Source organism: Mytilus galloprovincialis, chromosome 14 (assembly GCF_965363235.1).
Source record: "Mytilus galloprovincialis chromosome 14, xbMytGall1.hap1.1, whole genome shotgun sequence".
In the NCBI taxonomy this organism is placed as follows: domain Eukaryota; kingdom Metazoa; phylum Mollusca; class Bivalvia; order Mytilida; family Mytilidae; genus Mytilus; species Mytilus galloprovincialis.
The window spans coordinates 27,659,956-27,678,789 of NC_134851.1; the positions used below are offsets into that span (position 1 = coordinate 27,659,956).

The 18,834-nt window shown below is 32.9% G+C and overlaps 1 protein-coding gene across 1 annotated transcript in view; it reads right to left on the bottom strand.

The window, feature by feature from the left end:
- LOC143059418 (vacuole membrane protein 1-like) overlaps positions 1-18,834 on the bottom strand; it is a 40,841-nt gene that overhangs the window by 1,303 nt on the left and 20,704 nt on the right. The window contains exons 6-9 of the mRNA XM_076232906.1: positions 11,779-11,859; positions 10,514-10,630; positions 7,725-7,817; positions 5,871-5,936 (exon numbers count right to left, since the gene is read on the bottom strand). Of these exons, the coding sequence (XP_076089021.1) occupies positions 7,770-7,817; positions 10,514-10,630; positions 11,779-11,859 (246 nt within the window). The 3' untranslated portion in view covers positions 5,871-5,936; positions 7,725-7,769. The remainder of the gene's footprint in view (positions 1-5,870; positions 5,937-7,724; positions 7,818-10,513; positions 10,631-11,778; positions 11,860-18,834) is intronic.

Here is an 18,834-nt window from a genome sequence, read left to right on the forward strand (position 1 = left end):
AAATGAGGTCGAGGTCAAGTGAAAACTGTCTGACAGACATGAGGACCTTTCAAGGTACGCACATATCAAATATAGTTATCCTATTACTTATAATAAGAGAGAATTCAACATTACAAAAAATCTGAACTTTTTTTTCAAGTGGTCACTGAACCATGAAAATGAGGTCAAGGACATTGGACATGTGACTGACAGAAACTTCGTAACATGAGGCATCTATATACAAAGTATGAAGCATCCAGATCTTCCACCTTCTAAAATATAAAGCTTTTAAGAAGTTAGCTAACACCGCCGCCGCCGCCGCCGCCGGATCACTATCCCTATGTCGAGCTTTCTGCAACAAAAGTTGCAGGCTCGACAATTAGCATCCACAGATTTTATCAAAACATTATATGATTAGGCGTTGTTAATTAAAGTCTATTTTTGCTAATGAGAGTAATATTAACATGTCGGGATAAATTGAGTTATTTTGTGTTTTAGTATAAATATCGTTGCAAAATTTTGGAAGAGCAGTCACCCTTCGGAAACACAAACTTGCACTGCTAAAGTCTATTATACTGGACCTGTAGGACTGACGATCAGTCTTCCAGTTGACTTTTTAGTGTTTGGACAAAAATGTATTTTTTGACTCCCCTTTTATTTTTGAGAATATTTTAAGATAGCAGTCAGTGTTCTGGAAGCGTAACCTCACACTACTCGTCATGCTCATGTCATTATACTAGACCTAAAAGATTGTTTTACCAGTCTACTAGTTGACTGTGCAGTGTTGAGACAAAATTTATCTCTGAATCATAATTTAATTTTAGAAAATACTTTTAAAGACTTTTATATTTTGATTTTGAGATTAAGTTCATTTTATGATTTAGTAAATTTGGCATTTATTTTATATTTTACATTGTAAGGAGAAAATAGTTTTACTTTGGATTTTTTATTTTGAATTGATACTATGTACTTTAATTGGATTATTATTATTATTTGGAATTGTTTAATAATTGATTTATTATCATCATATGTCTAAATTATTATAGTAATTAAAGTATGAAAACCTAGTGATTTTTAGCCTTATGTTACAGTTCTATGTAATATAGGCATTTTCTAGTAATATTACTGTTTTATGTAATATGGAGACTATATTACACATTTCAGTAATATAACAATATTACAGGTTTTAGTAATATAAGAATTATATTACTATTTTTTGTAATATTACTTTTACTTGTAATATTATATAAAAAAGTAATATTACAGTTTTCAGTAATTGCCTGTACTGTGATAACAGCAAAATAAAATTTCATGTAGACAAGAAAAGATACCAAAGAAGACATCATAAGTCTTAGCTTGTGTCTCATTCCCTTTGATGATTACAAATAAAATATGTTTATATTAAGGGGGCTCTCCAGTATAAATCTTTTTTTTCTTTCTAATATATGATTTCTTTATATTTTTCTATAAACATGATAAATGAACTTTATCATATACTTAATAGAACAAGAGGCTCTCAAGAGCCTGAATCGCTCACCTGGTAAACAATGCCTTATTGAACATATTGAACCATGCCAGGCAAACATGTACAGCTAACAATTCTTCAATATTAGAAATACAAGTTCTACCATGTTTACATGTTTCCTTCTAATATAATATGCATACAAGAAGAGCGGCAGGACGTTATTTTTATTACATTATAGTTACAATAAAAGAATTTTAACAATAAAATTGTTATTGTTACATTATTAAATTGTTATTCTTTCGAATTTCTTCATTCATGATTTGGATTTATTCCACTGCTGAGAAGGGGCAAGGGGCTCCAATAACAGCAAAACAGTTAAATGATTTCATTAATAACAGTTAGGCATGGACCATTTAACTTGTAGGGGGACATGGTTTTTTTTCTAGTCAGAATATTTTCTATTTTTTGGAAGTAGCACAAGAAATTATTTTTTTTGCAAATTGCAAATTGAAAATTTCAGGACAGGTAGACCTTGACCTAATAAATATTTTAACTTCTAGTCTTATTTGCTCTAAATGCTGGAGTTTTTTAGATATAAGCCAAAAACTGCATTTTACCCTGTGTTCTATTTTTAGCCATGACGGCCATGTTTTTAGACAAAATAGAAAATAAAACACAAACTTTATTTTATACACCCTACTGATCATTCAGTTGAAGTTTGGTTGAATTTGGTTGAGTAGTTTTAGAGGAGAAGATTTTTTAAAGTTAGCAAATATGATGAACAAATTGTGAAAAAATTGTCATTAAAGGACAATAACCCCTTAAGGGGTCAATTGACAATTTTGGTCATTTTTAACTTATTTGTAGATCTTACTTTGCTGATCATTTTTGCTGTTTACAGTTTATCTTTATCTATAATGATATTCAAGATAATGACCAAAAACTGCAAAATTTCCTTAAAATTACCAATTAAGTGGCAGCAACCCAACAATGGTTTGTTTGATTCGTCTGAAAATTTCAGGGCTGATAGATCTTGACCTAATGAACATTTTTACCCCATGTCAGATTTGCTCTAAATGCTTTTGTTTTTGAGATATAAGCCAAAAACTGCATTTGACCCCTATGTTCTATTTAAAGTAAGGGCGGCCATGTTTTTTGACGGATCAAAAATCGAAGCACACACTTTGTGCAGGATAATCTAAGGAACTATCATGCTAAGTTTCATCCAAATCCATTCAGTAGTTTCAGAGGAGAAGATGTTTGAAAAATTGGTAACGACGAGAGACGACGACGACGGACGCCAAGTGATGAGAAAAGCTCACATGGCCTTTTAGGCCAGGTGAGCTAAAAATGAAATAAAAAAATTGGGTCACCGTTCATTTACGCTAACAATCTGCCTCTGAAAGAAGCATAATTTTTTGTTAATGTCCTTATTTACTGTTGAACTAATAGGAGAAAAAGAGGTAATATCGAAATAAAAAAAGAACTAAATTACAGAAATCGCTTAAATTTTACAAGTATTTAGTTTATGTACAGCTTTTTGAAAACAATAATAAAAAATATAGGTCATCGATGATTTAAAAAAGATATTTCAACTTTAATGCCAAAAAAATGTATTCTTGCATCAAAGGGAGATAATTTGGAGCTTTTTCAATGCTATAAACATATTAAAAGTCACCTGGGGGCAAACAAAATTGATTTTTTTAGTTGATTTTTGTACCATATCATAAAGCAATAACTAATAGTGTGATGAATAAAATTTGTAATGAAAAAATTCGTAAGGGTTCCGCGGAACCCAGTGTCTCACCTACTTTTGCTGTAAATCGCAGGCTGAACAAAAAAAGGAAAACAAGAGGCTGTCACAACGACAGCAAACCGGATTTATTAACATTTATTTGTGTCCTAGCAATATCACAAGAACCATTACTGATGAATGGTGAAAGGGAAAATCGTCAATATCAAATTTGACCTCCATTTTGTCATCAGTATCAACATATTAAAATTAGAAAAGCTTAGATTGAATGGTTCATGAGTAAATGCAATAAAGTGAATGGAAACGCCATTTTACGATCTTTCAAGAACCATAACTCCTGAACGGTAAAAGTCAAAATCGTCATTATTGAACATGTTGAATTTGACCTCTATTTTGTCATCAGTAACAACATATAAAAATTTCAAAAGCTTTGGTTGAATGGTTCATGAGAAAATGCACGGACATGACTGGAAACACCATTTTTCAATCTTTCAAGAACCATAACTCCTGAACGGTAAAAGTCAAAATCGTCATTTTGAACTTGACCTCCATTTTGTCATCAGTAACAACATATTAAAATTTGGGAAGCTTTGGTAGAACAGTTCATGTGTAAATACACGGACACGACTGGAAACTCCATTTTTCAGTCTTTATAACTCCTGAACGGTAAAAGTCAAAATCGTCATTATTGAACTTGACCTCCATTTTGTCATCAGTAACAACATATTAAAATTTGGGAAGCTTTGGTAGAACAGTTCATGCGTAAATGCACGGACACGACTGGAAAAACCATTTTTCAATCTTTCAAGAACCATAACTCCTGAACGGTAAAAGTCAAAATCGCCATTATTGAACTTGACCTTCATTTAGTTGTCAGTAACAACATATTAAAATTTTAAAAGCTTTGGTTGAACGGTTCATGAGTTAATGCACGGACAACATTTGATTGACGCCCGAAAAATACCGAAAAAATGAATTTAATTTTTTACAAAATTAAGTTCTGGATACTATCTTATGATCATAAACAAGCTTCTGTCCAAGTTTGGTACAAACCCAGGATAGTTTAAGAAAGTTAAAGTTAAAAAACTACCTTGATCAAAAACTTTAACCTGAACTTTGCTCTATCATTTTCTATGTTCAGTGGACCATGAAACTTGGGTCAAAACTATAATTTGGCATTAAAATTAGAAAGATCATATCATGGGGAACATGTGTACTAAGCTGAATGGACTTCAAATTCTTCAAAAACTACCTTGACCAAAAACTTAAACCTGAAGCGAACGGACACACAGATGGACGAACTAACGAATGAACGAACGGAGGCACAGACCAGAAAACATAATGCCTCTCTACTATCGTAGGTGGGGCAATCGTAGGTGGGGCATAAAAATGAAATCACATTTAAACTTTTTTTTTACACCAGAAATCAGGGACGTTCTCTGAAAGCAGGAAATATATTTCCTGACTTGTGCTCAACCTGTTCAGACGTCTCAGACTATTTTTACTCAAAAGATTTTATCCTTTAAACAGGAACAGAGGTTAAAGACAAATCCAATCAAGGTGCACTCAGTGGGTTGAAAGATGCTTCAGATTTAAGATCACCCTTGCACACAACACAAATCATGTGGCAAGGCATTATGTTTGTTTTCCTTGATTCCAAATCATATAGAAGCTTCAAAGCAAAAAAGCTTTGATTTAAAACGTTTGATGACTGCAGCATCAGAAAGGTATAAAAAAAAACCAACGCATCGGAAAGATATCACTAAAAACCAACATAGAAAAAAAAAATTTGGACAAGAATGGCCAATAAAAATTTTCGTGTTGCAGTGATTTTACAGGGTTAGTCGTGGAAAGGGAAACAAACAATAATTAATTTTTGGCCTACATAGCTAGTTGACACACAATGAATGTTGTGTTAGAACTTAAAAAAATTAAATTGGACATTTACCTGCTATGGTCCAATATACAAAATCTAAATACATGATTTGATTCAGCATATTTTAAAAAGAACCCCAACAATTCAATTTTTGATGAAATCAAAGAAAGTTCAATTTTGGAACCTCTAGAACTCAATGTGGACCAATTTCATAAAGGGGCCCAGACATCACAAATCTAAATAAACGATTAGAATCGGCATATCAAAGAACCCCAATAATTCAATTTTTGATGAAATCAAACAAAGTTTAATTTTGGACCCTTTTGGCCCCTCATTCCTAAACTGTTGGAACCAAAACTCTAAAAATCAATCCCAATCTTCCTTTTGTGGTCATAGATTTCTATTTACTTATAAATACTAAAGTTATTATCCCGAAATCATTGGTCTTGGATGACGCTCAACAAGGCAGATGACAACAACGTATAACAAATATCAACTAAATTTTTTTTAATTATTTTTGCGGTTGTATCAAACGGACATATAAACCCATAACGTTAAAAGTGAATGTACCCAAATTCATGCTTCATTAAAAATTTGTGTGAATAAGCATTGTGTATACATTTTTTATATTATTTGGTTGATGCAAACTTCAGTTAGAGAATGGAAACAGAAAATTCAGCATTGTTTCCATAATTGTAAAGAAATATTTAACTTAAATGGAAATTAAGACCTCATTTAACACAAAATTAAAAATAAAAGGTTGAAAAATAAAAGGCAAAGCTACAATATTTACAAACCTTTCGGCTCACTAATGCCATGAATTGATAGTCATACCACAGTGGTAACATCCTGTGTTATCTGATCTAGAAAAGAAAAAAAATACAAAAATAAATATGTAGTAAATATATATACTGTCTTAAGTGTTGAGGTACAATATCCAATAAAGAAAAATAAATCTAACATTAAGACAACGTTGCAAGTGTTGAATTAATATTTCTGAATGCAGTTGTTTGCCAGCCCAGAATTGCATCAATTGAGGGCAGTATGTTTATTATACTAAGTGCTTGCAGAAATTAATCCTAACTACATAAGCCAAGGTTGTTTATAATTATTAGGATTTTAAATAGCATGAAACATAACCAGTGCTTAACAATTGTAAAGTATTGTGTAACTTATATTCAGAACTGTTAACGTTGGATTATGTTGCTTGATGAATTTGGTGATTAGATTTTGTCAGTTGTCATGGTTGTTGTAGGATTTTTCTTGGATTTCAGTATTTCTGTTATTCTACTTTTTTTGTTATGTATAACAGCACTTACAAAAAGATTTTAATCATTTTAATTAGCCAAACATCATGTAGTCGCCAGAAATATGGTCATTGTATCAAAGCACATGTGAATGGTTCCAGTATGAAAAGAAGATAATTACACTTTTGCGAGATATGAACAAAGAAATGTTTAGCAACATTTTGAAAGCATATATTTCATGCTATTTTCATTGCATGAAGTTTTAGAAGAACAATAATGTATACAAAATCATACATGTACATGTATTATTGGGGAAAAAAATTAAAAGCAAAGGAAGGGTGCTTTGGCTGTTGTCTTTCATCCTAAGGTCATGGTCAAATGGTGAGTACCCTGATTTAACATAAGTGAATTTCTTTGTTAGTGTGAGTAACCCTGCAAAGACGCCATTGGCATTGCAACAATTAATAAAAGTATATTTCAGGTGTAAGTAGGATGACAAAAGTATCTCTTATATTTGGAACTTGTAGCTTAACAGTGGAAAAGGTGTTTTCTAGAATTGATGCCACAGTAAACCAATCTTATTTCTCGGATTTAAACAAATGAGTAAAGGTTCTGTGCTACAAGAAAAAAAAGTATCATAAGTATAATGTGTACATACATTTTGAAGTTATTTTGCATTTTTTACAAAAAATATTTACATGGTAATAACATGAATAATGAGAAGTTCTGTTAATATTCACATGCAAATTTCAAAAACGCACACATGACATAGAGGGAATAAAAAGCCATATCTAGTTGTTACAATGGTCAACAAATATGGTCATAATTTAACTTAGGACTCAATAAAAACCAACGCATCCCAGCTGGAGAAAACTCTGCAAATTTTGTTTGTTTTTGGATTTGCAAATTTTAAATTCTTCTTCTTGTCTTTATCATGTTTATGTGTTTACAGATTTTTTTACATCATTTATTAATCTCCCACATTCATGACATTTGAATCAAATGATTGATGATTTGAAACAATCACATGGTCACAGTGTGCCCACATATAACGCATCCAAAGACGATTGTGTACGATTTATTTTAATTCATTCAGAAGTTATATTATAACTTGCTTATTTATAAAAATCTGACATTTTTTTTTTTGATATTGCAATGTATTGTAATGAAAGAAAAAACAGTGTATCGTAATTTTCTGTCGATAAACACATCTACATATTTTGTTCTTGTTATCTACAGAGTTTTATAAAATTCTGTTGAGTGGTTTCAGAGGAGTTGGGATGACTAGAACAGGACTGATGGACAAAGTCAAAAACATTATACCCTACAGAACTTTGATCCATGGGTTATAATTAATGTACATGAAATAAAAATCTCAGACATAAGAGATTTTATTTTACTTACACACAATTTTCCATTAGGATCCCCCATGATGCAAACTGTCACATGTCAGTTCTTACCATGCTGACCAAACCAATCACTCTGTTTTTCTCGATACTGTAACAAAAAAGAAAGATACATGTATAACAAAGGTATATGTTCCATACTCCAAGGTATATCTAAAAGTAAATGTCCATAAAAACTGTCAATACAAAATCCCACTATCATATCACTATTAGGTAAAAATACCATTTTTTTTTTAATCATTGTTAATGTTCCATTTTCTGTTCATCGTTCCAGAGTTTTATTTTTTTTACACTATCTACATGTATAGTATATAAATACAAATGGTGTTGTGATGTAAACAAATGACACCATAATGACATTTATGTGGTGAAAACAGATACTTTTGCAGTATAAGCTATTTATTTGTCTAGCAAATATGAATAATTGCATACAATTCACATTTTGTATCATAATCCTTCATGCTTAACAAATAAATTATATACATGTACATGTAATCTGGCATATTTGACTGTAAACACTGAATTTGACTGAGAATGTGTATGTATGCATTGAAAGAAGTGAGCTCCTTCTTCATGTGTTCATCAGAAAAACCAGATGCTCCGCAGGGCGTAGCTTTATACGACCGCAGAGGTTGAACCCTGAACGGTTGGGGCAAGTATGGACACAACATTCAAGCTGGATTCAGCTCTAAATTTGGATTGTGATTAAATAGTTGACACATCATAGGTTTCTGACACAGAATGAATATTAAACCTCTCAAAAAAATGTTTGAAGAAATTTTCTTTTTTATTTATGAAATTTCAAATGAGAAAAATTGAACCCAATTTTTTTAATCACATCCCCCTTTCCCTTATTCCAAAACTAATCTCAATTAAAATTTCTAATGGAGTTTGCAACAATAACTACTCATTTAAATACATCATAAAATATTAAGATGTAAAAAAAACTGCTTGTTATCACTGAATGGTAAAGATTATTTTAATTTATCAGTTGGTAGTAAAAAGTGAATATACATTGTATATTGTATATAACAAAGATTTAAGTTGATTCTGGACAAAGAAAGATAACTCCAATTAAAAAAAAATCTTGCTATTGCACAATATTTTGCAATTAGATATTTCTTGCTTACTATTCTGGACAAAGAAAGATAACTCTAATTAAAAAAAAATTTGCTATTTCACAATATTGTGCAATTAGATATTTCTTGCCATTGCGCAATACTGTGCAATTGAAAAGACTTGCTATTGCACAATACTTAATATAATAATTTTAGATCCTGATTTGGACCAACTTGAAAACTGGGCCCATAATAAAAAATCTAAGTACATTTTTGGATTCAGCATATCAAAGAACCCCAAGATTTCAATTTTTGTTAAAATCAGACTAAGTTTAATTTTGGACCCTTTGGACTTTAGTGTAGACCAATTTGAAAACAGGACCAAAAATGAAGAATCTACATACACAGTTAGATTTGGTATATCAAAGAACCCCATTTATTCAATTTTTGATGAAATCAAACAAAGTTTAATTTTGGACCCCGATTTGGACCAACTTGAAAACTGGGCCAATAATCAAGAATCTAAGTACATTTTTAGATTCAGCATATCAAAGAACCTAACTGATTCATTTTTTGTCAAAATCAAACTAAGTTTAATTTTGGACCCTTTGGACCTTAATGTAGACCAATTTGAAAACGGGACCAAAAGTTAAGAATCTACATACACAGTCATGACAGTTAGATTCGGCATATCAAAGAACCCCAATTATTCAATTTGGATGAAATCAAACAAAGTTTAATTTTGGACCCTTTGGGCCCCTTATTCTGTTGGGACCAAAACTCCCAAAATCAATACCAACCTTCCTTTTATGGTCATAAACCTTGTGTTTAAATTTCATAGATTTCTATTTACTTATACTAACGTTATGGTGCGAAAACCAAGAAAAATGCTTATTTGGGTCCCTTTTTGGCCCCTAATTCCTAAACTGTTGGGACCTTAACTCCCAAAATCAATACCAACCTTCCTTTTGTAGTCATTAACATTGTGTTTAAATTTCATTGATTTCTATTTACTTAAACTAAAGTTATTGTGCGAAAACCAAGAATAATGCTTATTTGGGCCCTTTTTTGGCCCCTAATTCCTAAACTGTTGAAACCAAAACTCCTAAAATCAATCCCAACCGTTCTTTTGTGGTCATAAACCTTGTGTCAAAATTTCATAGATTTCTATTAACTTAAACTAAAGTTATAGTGCGAAAACCAAGAAAATGCTTATTTGGGCCCTTTTTGGCCCCTAATTCCTAAAATGTTGGGACCAAAACTCCCAAAATCAATACCAACCTTCCTTTTGTGGTCATAAACCTTGTGTTAAAATTTCATAGATTTCCATTCACTTTTACTAAAGTTAGAGTGCAAAAACTAAAAGTATTCGGACGACGACGACGATCCCCTGAGGAGTTATTGCCCTTCATAGTCAATTTTTAACAATTTTCTTAAAATTTGAAGATTTTCAATAACATTTTCCACAGAAAGTACTGTTATAGATAGAGATAATTGTAAGCAGCAAGAATGTTTAGTAAAGTAAGATCTACAAACACATCACCATCACCAAAACACAATTTTGTCATGAATCCATCTGTGTCCATTGTTTAATATTCACATAGACCAAGGTGAGCGACACAGGCTCTTTAGAGCCTCTAGTTCTATAGTACACTGCAAATGTGTATGAATTACAATAAATGAGTATTCTTTATGATATAGCTACCCAACAACATAACATAGAACTTACCTGTATATGAATTTTAATAACAGCTTTTCCTATTAATGTTGCACCAAAAAATGTCCAAAATGGAATGAGAAAATGACCACATGTTATTCCTGCCAAATCAAACAGAGGGTTTGGTATCTGTAAAAAAAAGTAAAATTTATAATCAAAACAATCAAAATTGAATTTATACAAATTCAGAGGCAATCCAGTTTCACAATGAAGTAAGCTTAAATAAAATCTATGCTTTTTCAATGTTTAAAAGATTACAATACCAATTTCTAAAATTAGCCTATATTTAATATTTTATCAATAGATATGTACCAACATCTGAGCATCTGCAACTCATATATTTAACTGACAGACTTCTTATACAGATTTAAAAATAGAATTAAAGAACAAAGAGGCACAGATTAAAATAAAGCATGTTTTTTTGTCTGATAATGGACAAATTGACCATGTTTATAGAAAAAATGTTTTGTCGTTTGGAAAAGTTTTTCCAGAAGTGATGTTTTTAAGATTAATACCTGCATACTGTAAACCAACTTATTTTCGCGGATACTTTATTTCGCGTTTATCTCCAGCTAGTCTACTTCACGGCGATTTAATTTCGCGATTTTTTAGTTAACTTGATATAGTTTAATAAGGAAAGATCCAAGTTATACATATTCGCGACGATTTAATTTCGCGTTATTTTTCTTCCCCCAAGAGTCGCGAAAATTAATCAGTTGCGAAATTAAGTTGGTTTACAGTATTCAGAATTTCAGACACAAATTAAAAGTACCATTTATTAAGATTAAACCTTACATAGAAACCCCAGTAATGTTTATCTAGCTTAGTACTTACCGATTGATTGATTGATTGTTGGTTGCTTAACGTCCAGTGGCAATTATTTCATGCATATTCAGGACGAGAACAAGTTCACAATAAATACAATAGGTAGGTCTTGTCACAATAGAGGCCATCTGGGATGATGGTCGGGGAAATTTGGACTGCCACTGGAAAATGAGGGTTTATTGGATAGGGAAAGAAATTTTGCCTTGCAACAGGCCACCTACGGACCCCTCAAAGAGTTGTTGCAAGGGTTCTTTACGTGCAAAGAGCGTGGCACTCTCTCTACACGAGACATCGGATTTAACGTCCCCATTCTGACCGGACGTGACTGCGAACTTGATACATCCCGCACAGCCAAACGGACACCCCACTTCAGCAAGCGTTTTACTGCCAGTCGAGAGAAGACCAAGTGACCATATTTCTATTCCCCAGTCACCCTTGGGGTCAGTACTTACCGATGCACAGGCTAAGATACCAAAGAATCCAACTTTCTGTACAAGGTTATGTACAGCTAATTTAGATTTTTCCATAAATCCCTGAAAATAAAAAATAAAACAATAGACAAGAATATATTAATCAAAGCACCAAAGGCGCTGTAGGCAGTTAAGTAAAAAAAAAAAGCAGAGGCAAACTTGGCAGAAGTTTATATAATAAGACAAATATTGTCGCTTCAAATTGTTTTTTGAAGATTTTTTTAAAAAGAACAAACATTAAACAATCATATATTGTACATTTATGTTCATTTAACGAATTAATCATTGAGGCAAATAATTCATATTTTGTCAAAGTTTTTAAAAGCAACACATATATATATATATATCAAGTATATTTTTTTCATGGTCATGAGTCTGCAGTGGTACAAGTTTGCAATGATTGCAGTTCGTTAACGTTAGTATTGGTTGACTGTTAGAAGTTCAAATTGACTTTAGTACGAGCTTGTAAAAGTATGAATAGACTTGCTTCCCTAGAAAGAAATCTGAGTTTGTATGTGTTCAACAGTACACTTAGTTATCAAACAGGAATGGGTAGGGTGACCCTAAGGACTCTCCCTTTATTTCATTTGATCAGTTCTCATACATGAATATATATGGTTTAATTTAAAGGTGGGGGTCTCAACTGTTTAAAATTTCTCAATCAGGAGGGGTGGGGTGACTGCAGGGACTCTCCCTATATTTCATTTTATTTAGAGGTTGGGATCCCAACTGTTTCCAAGTTCTTAAACAGGAGGGGTATGGTGACCACAGGGACTTCCCCTATATTTCATTTGATTTGTTATATAGTCCCATACATGAGTATATATGGTTAAGGGGTGAGGATCTCGAATTTTTCCAAGTTCTCAAACAGGAGGGTGTACAGTGACCATAGGGACCCCCTTATAATTTATTTGATTTGTAATATTATCCCATACATAAATATATATGGTTTAAGATAGTGGATCTCGACCATTATAAATTCTCAAACAGGAAGGGGTAGAGTGGCCCCACGAACTCCATCTATATTTCATTTGATTTGTTATTTTGTCCCATACATGAATATATATGGTTTAGGGGTGGGGATCATGACCGTTACCAAGTTCTCAAACAGGAGGGGTGGGATGACCTCCAGGGAACCCCCTATATTTCATTTGAATAGTTATATTGTCCCATACATGAATAAATATGGTTTAGGGTTGAGGATCTCGAATGTTTCCAAGTTCTCAAACAGGAGGATGAACAGTGACCCTAGGAACCCCCACATTATTCCTTTGATTTGTTATATTGTCCCATACATGAATATATATGGTTTAAAATTGGTGATCTCAACTGTTTCCAAATTCTCTAACCGGAAGGGGGAGAGTGGCCTTACGAACTCCACCTATATTTCATATGATTTGTTATATTGTCCCATACATAAATATATATGTTTAGGGGTGGGGATCTCGACCGTTTCCAAGTTCTCAAATAGGACGGGTGGGGTGATCCCCAGGGACTCCCTCTACATATTTGATTTGATTTATTATTTTGTCCCATACATAAATATATATGGTTTAGGGGTGGGGATCTCGACCGTTTCCAAGTTCTCAAATAGGAGGGGTGGGGTGATCCCCAGGGACTCCCTCTACATATTTCATTTGATTTGTTATATTGTCCACTACATGAAGATATATGGCTTAGGGATAGGGATCTCGACCGTTACCAAGTTATCAAACAGGAGGGATGGGGTGATCCCCAGGGACACCCACTATATTTCATTTGATTAATTATATATTGTCCCATACATGAATAAATATGGTTTAGGGGTGGGAATCTCGACTGTTTCCAAGTTCTAAAACATGAGGGGGTGGGGTGACCCTGGGGACTTCCCCTATATTTCATTTGATTATTTATTTAGTCTCATACATGAATGTATATGGTCGAGGGTTGGGGATCTCATCCGTTTCAAAGTTATCAAACAGGAGGAGGCAGAGTGGCCCAATGGACTCCACCTATATATACAGTCCGCCAAAAGTTAAGCACCACCGAAATATAATTGGCAATATTTTTTTAACAATTTCGAAAAAAAAATGTATGTTTGGTGTTATGAATTACCCTTAACACACACTAAGAAAATTCATTACGACAAAAAAGATTGAACTCCGATAAAGCAGTCAAGCAACCTTTTATTAAAGGTCATCTCTGAGTTAACAAATACACTGTTTCCCCAGGTGGTCGTATTAGTGTTCGTACATTGGTCCGTCGACTGCATAGAGGCAACCTAAGAGCGAGTCGTGGTGTATAGAGACCTGTAATTACAAGCAGGCACTCTATCGTCAGGTTTCAATGGGAAAATGACGTTCTATGCTTGAAAATAGGAAGCTGACAAAACACTCATTGGTCAGATGGGAATCAGTATCTTTTACTGTCAGTAGACCCCATAATACGAATTTCGCTGGAAAACAAAACGGCCGATGACCAAGACAATGTTTGCACAAGGACTGCATTCAGTGCTGGTGTTGTTCCAGTACGGGATTGCTTCTTATACCGTTATAAGCTGGGTATGCATATTCTGATGGGTAACATAAACGGACAGACATACAGAGATTTGATGCCTTAACACATTTTAGTCCCTTGTTTTAATAATCCCCCACTTGCGTCAACATTGTCAAGACCCTTGTACATGGACGACAACGCTAGACCACACAGGGCACGGATTTTAACCGAGTCCAAAGAGCAACAAGCCATTTACACTATGTTTTGACCTTGCATGTCTCAATACAAAAACCCTACCAAACATGTATGAGGTGCCATTGGCGGAAATCTCAATCGCAGAGATCCACCTTCACAATATTTTGTCGATTTTAAAGTGGCATTTGTTGTTTAATGCAACAGATTCGTTAACTAAAGTTTTGAAGGCTTGTACCGAGAATGATACGTCGTGTTATGAAATTGTACCGGAAGAGAGGTTGTTACACATGCTATTGACTCAAATATTGACATTAAATTTACCAAACATACCAAAGATTATGTGTAGAAAATTTTATTGGTATTAGGTAATCAATTGTTGTAAAAAAATAAAATCACAGTGAAACTTAAATTCTGTTTCTGAATTGTGTAATTAACACTACTTATATGAACGAAAAACCTACATGCATAGAACCTTCATAAGTGACCAAAATTATATTTGTGGTTTGTTTATGGTATACATTAGCAAAATTGCTATATGATTGTTTTCTTTTTTTCGAGGAATCATTGATTTTTTATATTTGAAAAAAATTCGATGCAATAAAAATAGGTGGTGCTTAACTTTTGGCGGACTGTATATAATAAGATTTGCTTACATTCAGGTATCATATATATAGTTGCACTATTTGTGCCTGTCCCAAGTCAGGAGCCTGTAATTCAGTGGTTGTCGTTTGTTTATGTGTTACATATTTGTTTCATAGTTATTTTTTTTATATAAATAAGGCTATTAGTTTTCTCGTTTGAATTGTTTCACATTTTCTTATCGGGGCCTTTTATAGCTGACTATGTGGTAATGGTATGGGCTTTGCTCATTGTTGAAGGCAGTACGATGACCTATAGTTGTTAATGTCTGTGTCATTTTGGTATCTTGTGGACAGTTGTCTCATTGGCAATCATACATGTACATCTTTATTTTATATAAGAAACTTCCATCTATTTTAACTGACCCATCAAAATTGAGAAGAAAAAAATACCCCTTGAAATTGCAGTAATATGTTTAACTTTAAAAGCATCTAACATGCATTACCAACATTTATCACTGATAAAGAAAATTTATACTGTTACCAGGAACATATATATTGTTAGATAAACTGTTCCCAGCTGTCACATTGTATTGGATTTTGACATTAAAATTTGTGTACAAAATGTTTTCTCCTTTTTCTTTCTTTTACATATATCTTTTGGTTTTCAATTTTAGTGTTTATATTTATTTACCATGCATAGATGTATTTTGCCACCTGTCTGGATTTTTTTTAAATGATAGCCAAACCCGGGATTACCATTATCCGCTTCCGGAATCGGATCCGATATTGTAATTGTCTTCCCCGGCCGCCATTTTATTTTCAATGTTGTTTTTGACAGATGGAGTGGGATACGATTTTACTCGGATTTACACATTATTTGTCGGCGATTTTCTGTATAAATCTAGCGGTTGAACTAATTGAACATCGCTGTCATGGATAGTAATGATGAAAATAAGTTTGAGATCGTTTATTAGAAAACTTTGGTAAAAATGTTTGGAAAGTTAATTTTTTATTTTCTTTCAAGGTCCGTCGGGCATGTCGGGCGTAGCAAGTAACCAAGTAGAAAGTCCGACTGCAAAAATGGAAGGTCGCAGACCTCGGACCACCGCTTATTTGAACCCCTGCGTCCAAATTGAAAAGATACGAAATTTCGTATTCTAATTCAAAATTGCCGCCAACAGCGTGATCAGTCGAACTTATTTTAATAGACTGCTGACGTAAATGACTACGTATTGATGACAAACAATATTCCTACGACTTTTGCAATTTCGGAAATCTAAACTACTTATCTTTAGAGATTTTCGGCGATTAAATATTTCATACATTTGTTCTTTGACATCTTAGCCAAGAGATCAGGGGAAAATAAAATACATAAGGATTCCTAATGTGCTCTACTTCCTATGTGCAACTTCAAAACTTTTGGGAAAATCGACGATCATTTAAGGTTTTTTTGGTCATATTTTTTGTAATCCAGAATGAAAAGTATGAAAAAAATGTCCAATAAGTTATAAATAACATAATATCCAGCTAGATAATAACAATGGCACGTATTTCAGCATTTATTGGGTAGAACACAAATCCAGGGTGCTCGCATAAGGCAGCTTAACTGCCTAAAAATTCTTTTCCAATTATCATGCTTGAGATAACAGAAATTTCAAATCCTTCTTGTTTGTTTACTATTTAAATGCATTTGGACACATTTAATTCTACTTTTTAACCATTGTTAACTCTAGATCTACTTGAAATATGAACTGATTTAAAATAATGGATAAATTTTTTGTTGCTAATTTGCTTCTAGCTATATTTTCCTCGTTTTAGGTCATATGCTCTTATTTTTTTTTTTATAAGTTTTGGATTTTCAAATATTTCCACCTAAAGCATTGCTGAAGAGTCATTTCTTGTCAAAATGCACATCTGGTGCAGAAAAATTGGTACCTTTAATGTTATTAATTACAGTAATAACTAACAAACACAGTGAACAAAGCTAACAAAGTCATACCCTCTAAGCACTGTAAAAAGTGTGACAAATCAAGCCAACATAACAAAGAAGCAAAGTCGTGAGTTTTGTTAAGACGTAGCATATGGTTATTTATGTGCTCAATATCATTATGCAAGAAAAATTCTTTAATTTTTTTAAATGAAATCCATTTCAATGCTGGTTCAGAAACAAGATGCCTAAAAACTTCTGAAGATATAGCAGTCCAAATATGAGACATGAGAATGAACAGACAAACAGACCAACAAGTTAAACATACAATTACTATATACAGCTCCCTTAAAAAGGGAGGTATAATACCTACACTGTTAGTGAATTTTAAAATGGATATCCCCAAAACCATAAATAATATTATCTTCACTCGGACAGTAAGAACAAGATAACGTTTCTTTGTTTACACCGTCAAGTAGTGTTCAACAACTGTATCTATATAGATTCCTACACTGCATCAAGTGTATTACGATATTTCTCCACTCGAGACAGTTAAATTTTATTATTTAAAGCACGAGGCTTAAAATTTAACTGTCTCAAGTGGAGAAATATCGTAATACACGAGTTATAGTGTCGGAATCTGTTTCCCTAATGATTTTTATCCTTCTTTTTCAAAGATTTTCAGAAACTTGTGTTCTTTATATGCGACGTCATCAGGCATTGCCGCCTTTTTTCATGGCGTCACCATAGGACAATTCAGAAGAAAAAAAAACATTTAGATGTCATAATCAAATTTCGACTGATCATTTGCCGAGAACAGATTTTTCACTAGTGAGGAGAAATATTTTTCTCACACCGGTCAGGAAATGTGAAAATAGCACAAAAATTAGAGAAAGTATCATCAATGTCTGTGCATAGATGTTAAAGAGGAGTTACACTTACAAGAGACAATTACCATAAAAAGCTCAGTATGATAAGTCCCCATTCCCTTTTTGCAACAGGAATTCAGAAAAACCTTTTTGTCACTCAGTGAAATTCTTCAACTTTCAAGATCATGGTCGTTTAAAATGTTTATAGTTCAAAATGTTGAAAAGGATTCTAGAACACTGTTATGACTGTACAGATGCTAAATAAACACAAAATAAAAAAATAAAAAATATTGGAAAGTTTTTGTGTAAATTATAAACAATTTCATTGTAAGTATGTAAAACATGTAGAAATCCGATCCATAATAAATATTGGGGAAAAAATACAACTTGATATTAGGTGTTAGCTTTTAGTAAATTACTGTTCAATTTATTCATGGCTTGAACGTGTGATGACCGTAGCCAAATTATCCGCCAGCAGCTGTCTGAAACACCAAATCCAATAAATAACTTCTTACGTAAAAATGTAGTTTATACATCATTATGCAATGCTATGAATAGAAGTAAGAAATGTCTAATGAATTATATTACATTTTGATATTTATTAGTAAATATTTTTAATTGAATATTAGTATGGAACAGATAATCATTAAAGAATTTGAAAAGAAATAAAGGTGCCCTCTACTCTTTCAGAACATTTCGCAAAGTAAGCAAACATCACAAAATTCTTGCCTTAAGTACTTAAAAATTTGCACTGCTGCCTAGCAATTTGAGATTTGCAGTAAGACTATTGATTTTGCAAGCCCGAGTACGGTGCCACATATTGTAATATTGAAGTAGGTTCAATTATCTCCCCTATCATAATACGACCAAGATGAACATTGTCAGGTAGAGTTCTACAACTGTGTAAAGTGACCAACAGACAGATAGGTAGTCTGATTCCTAGATTTAAACCTCAAAAGCTTAGGTTGTTGGAAGGGGAGTTTAAAAAAGA